General features: G+C 40.9%; 1 protein-coding gene across 5 annotated transcripts in view; it reads left to right on the forward strand.

The window, feature by feature from the left end:
* The window catches only part of ahr1b (aryl hydrocarbon receptor 1b), an 85,444-nt gene that overhangs the window by 5,606 nt on the left and 67,514 nt on the right, over positions 1 to 12,324 (forward strand). For all 5 annotated transcript variants that reach the window (XM_019351920.2, XM_025902941.1, XM_019351919.1 and 2 more), the window contains exon 3: positions 10,421 to 10,536. In XM_019351920.2, the coding sequence (XP_019207465.1) occupies positions 10,421 to 10,536 (116 nt within the window). The remainder of the gene's footprint in view (positions 1 to 10,420; positions 10,537 to 12,324) is intronic.

A 12,324-nucleotide genomic window follows, 5' to 3' on the forward strand; every position in this document is an offset into this window, starting at 1 on the left:
TGAAGGAACCACTCGTCCCAAACTGCTCTGCAAATCCCAGATAACACAGGGAATGACTTCCAGCCTTCTTTAATTTCATCCTTTTCATTATCACAGTGTTGCATAACAATAGTTTGACTATATGTTGTAGTTTGTGAGTTGTGTGTGTGCATTATGACAATAAGATGAGGACACAAAAGTGCTGTTTCAGCGTTTCATACATTCACACATTCCATCGTGGTCTTGCAAAACACACTGTTCACAGCAGGAGTATTCAATTAGAATTTAGGGAGGTCCAGTAAGAGAACATTTCTGTCATGGCTGTGTGCAGGCAGGCAGGGAGGAAGGACCCAAAATGCAGGACTCGGAGGCAGATGTAAACTCAAAACACGCAGCTTTATTGCTGGGCGGAAAAGGCACATAAACTTAACTAAACTGAGAATACAGAAATAAACTAAGCAGACAGGCAGGCTAGCAGACGGAACACACAGTTAACTTGAGGGTAGGAGACGTTAACGACGTGACAGTGAGCACAGGAAAACACAGGGCTTACATACACAGAGGGAGTCATCAAGGAATTAGAGACAGAAGGGGAACACAGCTGGGAGGAATAAGACCTAACGAGACAGGGAGAGCAAAGCTGGAACACTGACATCAGACAGGAACATGAACCTTCAAAGTAAAACAGGAAACAAAACACACTTAACTAAGACACGGACTAGACAGAGAGAGTCAGACTTGACGCTGAACTAAATCGGCAATAATAACAAAATACAACCCGAACCTTAGTCATAATGCAGAAACATACCAGAATAACTGAAACACAGATCCATAATAAAAATCAACAAAGCACCAGAGAAACATAAAGAACAATCATTCAAAACCAAAACATAAGGAACTCAAATGCTGGGTCGATCCGACCCAGGACCGTGACAATTTCCTCAAACAAAGCTCCAGAATGACGTAAATTTTACCTGCATTATCATTCGGTGCATCATATATTTTGAAGTAGCAGTTGTAAGTTGTAAATATAACAAATACAGATACAATTCAACAGTATTTCAGCCATTTTTGTTTATTACTAACTTTCACAGTGATCTGGGGGATATTCTGAAAATAAAATAATAATAAAATTTTCTTTTCTTGTTTCAAGTAAAATGCATTTTTATTCACAAATGAGAAAAAAACCCCAGCCCTGACTGAAACATTACTTTCACCACTAGATGAGCTAGATGACCTGTCTGGGTGACTTACTTCCTTCTCTCTTCGTTTCTTTTGCTTCGTGTTCTGGGACAAAGCTTTTTTTAAGGTTTTCCTAACCTTACGGCCCCCAACCCCGACCTCACAGCCCATTGTTCATTCAGTAGACTGGTTTCAGTTTTTGTGCAAACGTACTGTTTATAAGGTTGGGGAATCCTGCAGTCAGCTGAGACTGAAGAAGTCACTTGGATGAGTGACAAAACGTTTCTCCCACTGAAAACGCTACGTCCAGATGAACAGAATCAACCTATTGGGATTTACTTACCTGGATGATTGAGTATACATCAAAACATTGGTTTTTAGTGTTAGCTAGTTATCAGATAAGCATGAGTTTGGATGATTTAGCTCACCTGATCCACTCTACACAGTGTATTGCTACTCCACTGTCTCCTGGGGAACTTGCTGAGTTATTAACTCTTCCACTCAAATCCTCTGTAGAGCTAAAAATGCACAACAGAAGCTTCAAAAACAGCCTGCAGAAACATCTCCATACAAGTGCGTGAACCCTGAGTGACCCCCCCTATCCTCATGTCGTAGCATAGCACAAACGTATTGTAGGTCAGCTCCCCATGCCTGTGGCCATGAGATGACCCTTACACCTGAGTTTGAGCCACACAGTAATGTAGGTCTAAGCAAACTGAGCACTACAGTTAACAGAGATGAGATGAAAGCCCCAGAGAATGAAAACACAGCGAGATAATCCACTCATGGATGCTTTACAGACCCTTTGAAGAGGAAAAGGGGAAGCTGATTGAACAAAGAATCTACAGTGCTGTGATGTCACAAATCCACTCCTAGGGATGCATCAAGAAATTATCAACTGATTCTGATATGTGATATAAATAGTTTGGGTAACAGTCAATGTTCCTGACATTATTTTTCCAATTACTTTAGGTTTTATTCATATAGCACCAGTTCACAACAGGAGTTGTCTCAGATCCTGCAAACTAGAGAGAAAACTCCATGGATGCAGTTTCTGGAAATGAAAGCCAATGCGTAACAGCCTTAAACCTGCAAGAATATCAAATTTTGAGTCGTCTCACCACATTTTTCACTTTGCCTCCGTCTATTTTCAATGAGCTTTAGCCCATAGAAGACTGCAGCATTTCTGGATCGTGTTCATATACGTCTTCTTCTTGACAGATGATAGGGCCTGAAGTATTCCTGAGCACGAACTTGAAAATCAATATTTGGTGTGACCACCTTTATTCTTCAGCACAGTCTGAACTCTCTTAGGCAGCTTTCTTTAAGTAGTCTTCAGCAATAGTTCTCCAGGCTTCTTGAAGGATATTCAAAGCTCTTCTTTGGATGTTTCTACCTTTTCTTCTTTTCTCTGCCAATCTATGACGGATAGTGTTCCACTTAGGGGTGGGCAGTATAAACGGTATACAGTAGAAACGATATGAATTTGGCCAACAGTAGAGATTTTGACTATACCCCTCTACCGCGATAGCGCATGTTGATGCTGTCATCAAGCTGCGCCTGTTTTGCTCGAAAGTATCGCAGCGGCTGCAAGCAGTATCACCTGCAAATTATGCCGGGCGACAGTAATAGCGAAGAGACGAAGCACGTTTTGGAATATGGGGAAAGCCAAAAACTGCGCTTCCTCCACTTCCGTACCATTGATTCATTAATGTTGAATTCTCTCGTAGCTGCTCTATTCCCATGTTGTTGCAGTATATTAATAACTAACCTCGTATTCTGGATGGATTATCTCAGTTGTTCTCCTGACTGAAGTTTGGTCCGTTTACAACATCCTGCCATGCGACTGCATTTGTCCCAAACCATCGGGAACTCTCACGTTAACTTTTATCGAGTGGAAAAAGGATAGCATTTATCCTCCAGCTTCACTGTTTATATTATGCTAACATAGCTGTGTCGCTAGCAATCACGTAGCACATCATTATACACCAGCTAGTCCAACTTCAGCAACCCTAAAAAAGTCACTGCTGTTTAGTTTTCTGTTTTCATTTATGTTGCAAGTGATAGCAAAGCTGTACGTTTTAATTTTTCAGAAATCTTTCAGTCAGAACATGGTATGTCATGTTTAGGTGGAAACTAGCAAGCTAACTTCCTGCTAGCCTCTAAATTCTGTTTTCATGGATAAATTCTGTTTTCATGGAAGCCTGGATGCCGCAGTGTTCGTTTGACTTTGGGATCTGATGCAGATGGAGTTTTGGACCCAGATTACTCTGCAAGGTTCCTGACTACGGTAGCCATAATGCTCCAACAATCTATCAAGCGGTGCGGCTTCGTAGCTTACCAAAGTCGTACTAAAACATTTTTTGACAGATTTTTGAGCACCGTGTACCACATAAAATCGGTTCGAGGTCAGTAAGCACAACCAGAATTCATACATAAGGCACATCGGATTATAAGGCCAGCTGTCGATTTTTGAGAGAATTAAAGGATTTTAAGTGTGCCTTATAGTGCAGAAAATACGGTATACCAAAGAAAAGAATATATCGTGATATATATCGTTACCGCACATGCTTCAAATCATACCGCAATATGGATTTTAGGCCATACCGCTGAGCCCTAGTTGCACTGTGTTTTTTCTATCCATGTATATTTTTACTGCATTGGCAGTTGTTTTGGTATCACTGTCATTCTGAAAAATGAAGCTGCTGCCACTCAGGTGTTTTCCAGATGGTATTGCATGGTCGATCAAAATCTGATGGTACTTTTCTGAGTTTTTTGACAAGATCTCAAACAACAGTGACTGAAAATCAGCTCAAACCATGACAGAGCCTCCACCGTGTTTTACAGATGGCTGTAGACACTCACTGTTGTACCTCTCTCGACCTCCTCTGTACATACTGATGAGAATACTAAGACCAGATCCATCACTCCATCAGACCTGTTTCCACTGATTTTCAGTCCAGTTCTTCTGTAATTTTTAAAATACGGTCGTACCAGAAAGACTAAATGCCAAAAATTTTTAAAAAGTGACTTCTTAAAGTCTTGTTTTGTCCAACCAACAGTCCAAACTAGAGATTGCACGATGCCACTTTTTTATGTCCGATACCCATACCGATATCATAAATTTGGATATCTGCCGATACCGATATGAATCCGATAAGTGTGTTTTTTAATCAATAAAACTGTTTTTTTAATATCTTGCTGCTTTTTGTATAAGTTCATACTCAAGTTTAAATAAACAACAACACTAAAGCTATTCTGTTATACCTGTATGCAAAAAATACACTGCACCCAAAGTATTTCATAGTTCAGCAACACTGATCAATCTAATAAACTTAAACCTACTCCATCCTTCCTATTCTGGTATTTTAAAGAGTAAGCAACCTAACTAATAGGGTTCTAAAACTCCCAGCAAAAAAAAAAAAAAAATAGGGAACCACCCACCCTCCACCTCATGATGCTTAATCGATGTAATTGTCACGGTCTGGCATGGCGGACCGTGGGGATATGGGGAATGAGGAGGACCCAGTCGCGGTGCTCTGTGTATAAACAGTGCGTTTATTTACAGTGAATGGAATAATGACAATAAATCCCCTGTGATTTCCCCTGACTCCCGTGTCGTGTCTCAGCACTCCGCGTGCTGGCTGCTGTCTGGCGCTCCACACTTCTCCTGGGGACACAAATAGAGGCAGGCAGGCAGGCAGGCAGGCAGGCAGGCAGGCAGGCACGCACGCACGCACGCACGCACGCACGCACGCACGCACGCACGCACGCACGCACGCACGCACGCACACTAAACTGGAAAACTAACGTGGAGTCTAACGCAATGATCCCGCGTTGGTGGGAGCTCCAAGACTCTCTTAAGTAGCTCCCCCGACGAGGCCTGATCAGCAGCAGGTGTGTGGCTTCGGGTGTGGCCAGTCCCCCAGCAGGGCCACACCCACCAGGCCTGATGGCGCCTATAAACAAGTGCTCAGACACACAGCCACCCACACACACATGTACAAGCATAGAGAAGAAGGGGGAGCAACACCAAAAATACATAATAATATAACAGGTCCATGACTGCCCAGGGGTCCTGGGTCGCCCAGTCCCAGGACCCTGACAGTAATGAACTTTAATTTGATGCAGTGTGGAAAAAATGCACAGAAATAAATTATTTTTCAACAATAATTAAATAGATTCAACATCTTTCTTCAACAGAATTGCAGACTGCACAGATCGTACCTTCCCAAAGGAAAAAGTATTATAGCTTACTAGGGTATATTAGACTTAATAGTTACTATATACAGTAATGGACTTCTATACATTTTACATCAGATTAAAACTTTGGGTGTAAGATTCAGATAATTATTTATTAAAAGCTAGACATTTTAAATGAGAATAAGAAAGAAAAGTATGTCTTTGTGCCCCCTTTTCCCTGTTAATGCCCTATCGGCCCCCCTGGCTAAACTTTGCTAGATCCGCCCCTGCACAGTTACCAGCCGTCAGCTACGTAGAAAAGGATCCTGGTCTAGAAAGTAATATTAAGTAAATTCTAACAACAGCTTATCAAGCTTTAACGTGCTGATAAGCATAAGTTCAGCCGCTGGTTTCCTCTTTCTGGCGCGAAGTGGGCAATAAACAAACAAGAGAGACGGACTCGCGACAGAAAAGCCGATCAGCTGATCATTGATCAGTTTCATGATTGGAGTAGCAACAGCAGAGGGAGGGAGAGAGAGAGAAGAGGCAGTCGCTCCATATATCGGTTGTTAAGCTTAACGCGGGAACGCTTTACAAACATTCAGAGATGAACTTACACACTTGCTTTACTTCTCTCTGGGATAACTTCCTCGGAGATGAAATGCCGGATTGCTAGCAAGGCTACAAATACAGCCGCTCTATCACGTGACGCATACTGCTCCGAAGTGCTACGGTTATGAACCGAGTTACGCCATGTCGCAAGTTTTTTGAGGTGCTTTTTTGATATTTAATGGATCGGATTACATTTTTTATTTACCTCCGATATCCGATCCAGTAATTTACGTCAGTATCGGACCGATACGTAATATCGGATCGGTCCATCTCTAGTCCAAACCCCCCCCAAATATTCACTTTGCTATCATCTCTGGTAAAGAAAATAAAACTTGTTTGTAAAATTTATAAAACTGGTGCTTCTGAATGTATGGAACAAGATCTGGTCTTTAGATTGCGACATTTGGAACGAGTGTAAAATTGATTTGGTTGCAGTTTTTAGAGAAGGCAGAGATCCTTCATAAAAATTTAACACCCACACCCACAAACACATTGTAGTTTGCAGACAGTGCTCTCTGTTTTGCTTCTGTTGTCACCAGGGAGGTGCTCTCCTCTGCACTCGTCTGAACCTTTAAAATATTAATTTCCATCGCTCGCTCTGTGAACGTGGGCCTGCAGGAGGATGAGATTAGATGGGGTCACCATTTGCGTCGTCATCCCTCTGTTGTCAGCTGGTCGTCTTAGCTGCAGGTCAACCTCACAGTTGTTGTGTTTGCTTGTTGTTGAGCGCTGTTCCTGGAAGCATGATTGCGACTTTGCCTGGATTAAAGTCAGAAACAAAGCCGCTGACTCTCAGATATTCAGGCTCCCATACAGCTTTGTGAACTGATGCCGAAGCTTTGTGCAAGTCTTCTAACAATGTTTTTCTGGATCAGGTGAAGGAGCTGATGTTCTGAAGTCAATAGTAGACTGTCTTTCAGCTTATGACAGAAAGCTTTAAAAGTACTGTTTATTTGTCTGTCAGAGCTTGAACCTCCAAGCACATGGTTGCTATCATTGAATAAGCATCCAAGAAGATGGTTGTATGTCCAAAAACCAGCTGTTAAGTCATCATAAATGGTAGAAACAATACAATAAAAATGATATTTTATTCATTTATCAATATACTTTAATGTGACAGGTCTTTACAACTGAAAACTATAGGCTGTATGCAAAAGATGGACATGGCCAGTGTGATGTCACCCAGCGGATTCTTGACTTTCAGCTTTACCATTTTATGTCCTGGTTATTTTCTGCCTATAAAAATATCAGATTTTCTTTTACTGAACTTTATTGATATTTTGTAAATATCCATGGAAATTAAAACACATGGAACAACATCCATAAAACATAATACGGAAAATTCCTTCATTTTCAAACAGTACTTGTTGTACTTTTTCTACTTTTAAAGATTTTTTTTAGTTTTTTAGCTAAACTTGGACTGAAAATAAAAGATTAAAACTAAATACAAATAAAAAGTAATTAGCTTGGTAAGCAGCTAAACCAAAACCAGTACCACTGTGTGGAATTTGGTACTGTTTCCGGTGCTTTGCTTCATTTGAAATAGTAAATTCAAAGTTTTCTCCAACAAAATAAGTCCATACTTCTCTGTGTTTTATTATTTATTTACAAAATTTTGCTGTCAGACGATGTACATGATGTAAGCATCAGTCTCCTGGTGTTTGTGTACTAAAATATTAAATAGTAAAAGTTATAAGAACCAGTTCATTTACCATTTACCTACTAACATTTCAGACATATCGTCCGACATAACATATTTGTTTACCATAAATAGTGTGCTGATGAGAAATATCAGCGTAACCATCGTAAAAGTTATAAAACTGCTTATCCAGCTACCTTACTAGTACCTATAAGTGATTTTTGACTTCATTTTGAGATTTTATCATACAAGACTCATTCACACAGACATTCTTTGAAGTGCCTAGTGTTGCCTGCATCACGTTTTTGTTCAGGTTTGAGTCATCACATGGTCTCGCTCTCTTTCTTCTTCTAACCCAGATGTGCTCGGGTACCAAAATTTGATTTAGTGCAAATCGGTACTCAGTAATTTAGTCGGTAACCTAAAAGAGTACTGCCTTCAACCCTACCGATACCTGATATTGTTATAATAAAATACTACAATTTCACACACTAAAATGCAACATTCTTGGGTGCATTTCTAGTTTAATAAACATTTTGCCACAGCAAGCCAAATTATTCATCAGATAAGATATGATTCGACCGTTTATTAAACCTTCTGACGAGTTCAAACAAAAAACATTAAATCTTATCTCTACATCTTTTTTTGGTATTTATTGTTTAAAAAATGTATTTAGGTTTTTGGTGGGGATATGACACTGATTATAAAGAAATCTTAAAATCTGAGTGTATCAGTTATGACACACTAAGCACCAAAGAGATATACTGCCTCTTGCCATGCCTGGTAGTATGAAACACTCTAATACAATGAGAAGACCAGGGTAAAGCAGCTACAAAATGTTTTAGAACCAATATTTAGCAGCACAAGTTGAACTAAGTTGCTAACTGACTGAAAGCCATTGGTGCAGTAAAGTGAGTGTAGATGCTGCTGTATAAACAGCAGAAACAAGCAGTTCCTCACTTATGACCCTAGTCTTTTGTAGTCTTGTTTGGAAACTGAGGTGCAGGTAGAGCCAAGTGGACATTGGAGGAACTGCACCCTGGGAGGTCGCTAGACCTTGCTGGAAACTGAATATATTTTGGGTTTTGGGCAAAATAAGACATCCAAGGACCTCTTCATGAACTCCCTGAGTTACTGATGTGTTACTATGATAATATCGCGTTCCTGTTTACTGTAATTTTTCTGTGCACATACTGCAGTGTCTATTCGAGTGAGGACCTCTTGAGGTTTCCTGTGAAGACCGAAGGGCATGTGTTGTGTTGGTTTCCTCATCAACCTGTGTTTGCCAACACATGTCGCTTCTCCTCCTCCTCATAGTTGCCTTGGGGTGTTTTTTGTCCAATGGCTCCAAGTCATGACGTCAGGGTCCAAAAACCCCCTTCCACCCTGTCTCTTAATAATTGATGGTCGACAGGCTTTATTTTGTGTCTGAGTCATCAGCAGACAAAGGTTTGGCTGCAGCTCACTGAGGAGTCACTGTTTGAATTAAAGGCCCAAAGCACAATGTTGTCATACTAATTTAATCTAAGCAACTCTTTGCTGACAATACTAGAAGTATGTTAAAGGTTTAAAATGGCTCCTATCCCTGTGAAGTGATCCTGGAAATGTAACTGGATCAGATAATAACCAGGAGGAGCTCATTCAGCACAGACTGGTGTTGTTTTCATCCAAAATCATAACTTTCTAATGGCTCTATGCCGAGGTTTGTGTTTGATCATCATGCTGTGCATTACCACCGAGGGCTGGCCAACATAGCCACTCCATTCGTGATATTAAAGAGGTACGATGGAGCGTTATTAAATCCCGCGGGGCGTCTGAATCACGATCAGAAGAAACCGCTTGACCGTCCCAACCTCCGGCCTCTGTATTGTCAGAGACTTCCTCCTCTGTTAACGTTTCCACTGCTGCTTCAGAAAAGCTCTTTGTTTCCTTCAGACTTGACCTGCTACAGATTTTCTCCTCAGGGGTGCGCGCGCACACACACACACACACACACACACACACACACACACACACACACACGCGCATAACACACCATCTTCCATGGTTGGTCTCAGGACTCTGCACAGGACTCTGCAGTTGTTACTACCAAGGGTGGCACAACCAGTTATTAGGTTTTTCACCCAGGACCAAGTAAATTAGGATATCCTTTCCCTGAATAAATGAATTCTGCATTTGTATTCAATCAGGTTATTTTTGTCTAATATTAAAAATTTGTTAGCAAAAACTAAGAAATCAGCCATCATTGCTTTGGTTTATTCTCAAGCTAAAATTAGGCAACATTCACATACCTCATATGTGTTTTTCACAACAGCAGTCCTGCCTCCTCCACCCTCTATAATGGCAGTTCCTTCATATAAAGTTCACACACTATTTGCAGTTCTGAGAATGTCTTTGAAGCAGACATTTTCCTGATCTGTGCTGCATGTGAGGAAGTACAACTGTGTTATGAGACACTAAGCACTATCCCAGCCTGATTCTCCCAGAATGATCCAAAGTTCATGTGTGAAAACAGTCTTTCCTGAAGGTGTTACTCTCTCCCTCTTCACACCTTCATTTAAGGTGTTACTCCCTCTATGCTGTGTCCTGAAATCCCCCTCTGTCACTCTCTCTGTCTCTTTCTGTAAAGCTGTTATTCCCACTGGCCTTCCTGTCAAAACATCTTGAAACAAAGCTCCTGAAAACCCTCCGGCTTCTTCACTACGGGATGCAGCTGCAGAGGATAAATTCAAATGCAAAACTTCTATTTTTGTTACTGAATTACTCGGATCTGGTTTACCCGGACCTTTGCTGGTCATCACTAACTTGTCCTCTTTGTTTCTGCAGTGGCACTCAAGAACCGGCCATCCAGTGGCACGAACAGGAGCAGCGATCACAACATTGCCAGCAAGACGACGGGCACTGCAGAGATCCAGATACCCGAGGGGGAGCTGCTTCTTCAGGTGACTGAGAGCCAGACATGTTTTACCTGCTAACATCCATCTGTTTTATTGCACTTTGCTCCAAAGAAGCCCAGTTCAGGTTGTGGTATTTTCTTGAGAACGCGAAGACAATAACTCCCAATTTTCCCAGTCTTGTAATGTTATAGAATCCTTCCAAAAAAATCCAGAAGCCTGGATTGTTGGGTTTTTCTCTGTATGTATTATTGTAGGGTCTACCTTACAATATAAAGCGCCTTGAGGCAACTGTTGTTGTGATTTGGCGCTATATAAATAAAACTGAATTGAATTGAATTGAAGCCTGAGAACTCAGACTTCAGGTTTAAGCCTGAGTTCTCAGGCACACTTATGAAGCTGCAGACCTAACCTGCTCTAGAGGAGATTATTTTCCAAATAAGATATCAAAACAGACAAAATAGCATCACCATTCCCGGAAAACCCTTCAGACGTGGGTGCTCAGATGGCCTGAAGTTTTTAGAGGTCATTTGAAGTTTTTGTCTTTACAACATAGATTCTCCTTCATCACGCAATTAAAAGCAAAACCAGTGTTATGGCCAACCTATCAGATGGAAAACAGCTGCTCCAAACTTCAGGAGCTACTACCTAAAAGGTGGTCGCCTGTGGATATGAAATTTAAAGGTGTGGAACAGCTAAATAGCCCCGATCACATGGAATAACTTATCAGCAAATCAGCTACATAAGCAGCAGCCATGCAGAGTTCACAATGAATTCTAAATGTCATTGAAATCAAATAAAAGGAAGAAAGAAAAGCATGATTGATGATAAGGGAACTTTTAAGGGTCACTTTTAAGTTGAACCAAACCCTCTTGTGGTAAAATTTACACCTAAATTTATTCAAAACCATATCGATTCAGTACCAATACCATCGTTGGTATTGATATTTGGATCAATCCGGGCAACCTCTGAAACCATCTAATAACTGTAGAAGAAACAGATGTGTTTCGCAACATGGTTTTTAAAGCTCAGCTAGTCTTTTTCATCGGTGTCACTGCTAACTGAGTGCCTCTGAGGCTCTCAGTCTGTGGCTTTTTTCGCTGCATCATGCAGAGAGTGTCCACACTTGGTGGTTTATAAGGTCAGTGGAAACCTTGTGATGGAGGAGAGGCTGCTCTGCACAGCAGGACGCGGAGACAAATGGCTTGTTTTCCTCAACTTACAGCAGTGACATCTCCCCTTTGGATGTGCACTCGAGAGTTTCACTTCGCCACAGTGAGCTGTTGTTTAACTGAACATGACTTCCATCTCACACTTTTGCTGTTATTACTCCCTGCACTTGGTAAAGTTATTTAAAAATATATGTATATAAAAAAAGAATTGAATAGGGGGCTCAGGATACTTAAGGTGAACACAAACACTGAGAATTAATACTGCTCCATAACATCAGCTTACCTCGGTGTTTCAGGAAAATTCGTTTGCACACTGGATATTTCCTGGTCCAAAGGTTCCTTCACTTCCCCAAAGTAAACAAACACTCAGACACCACTAAGAGCTAAAAATGGTCCAGGTATTTTTAGCTCCAATAAAATGGTCAGTGTTTAAGTTTAACATCCAGACATCCATAAAAGAGAGAATGTACAAGATAGAAGTTAGCATTAAAAGAAAACACAGGATTTCTATAAAGTTGGGTGTAAACAAAGACAGAAAACTAAACAGCAGCGACGTATGGAAAGTTAGTGAAGTTGGGCTAGTTTATATATTGTAGTGTGCCAGCTGGTGGTTAGCTACAGTGCTATGGTTAGGCTAACACAAACACATTAGCACAGGAAAGAT

This window comes from Oreochromis niloticus, linkage group LG23 (genome assembly GCF_001858045.2).
Source record: "Oreochromis niloticus isolate F11D_XX linkage group LG23, O_niloticus_UMD_NMBU, whole genome shotgun sequence".
In the NCBI taxonomy this organism is placed as follows: domain Eukaryota; kingdom Metazoa; phylum Chordata; class Actinopteri; order Cichliformes; family Cichlidae; genus Oreochromis; species Oreochromis niloticus.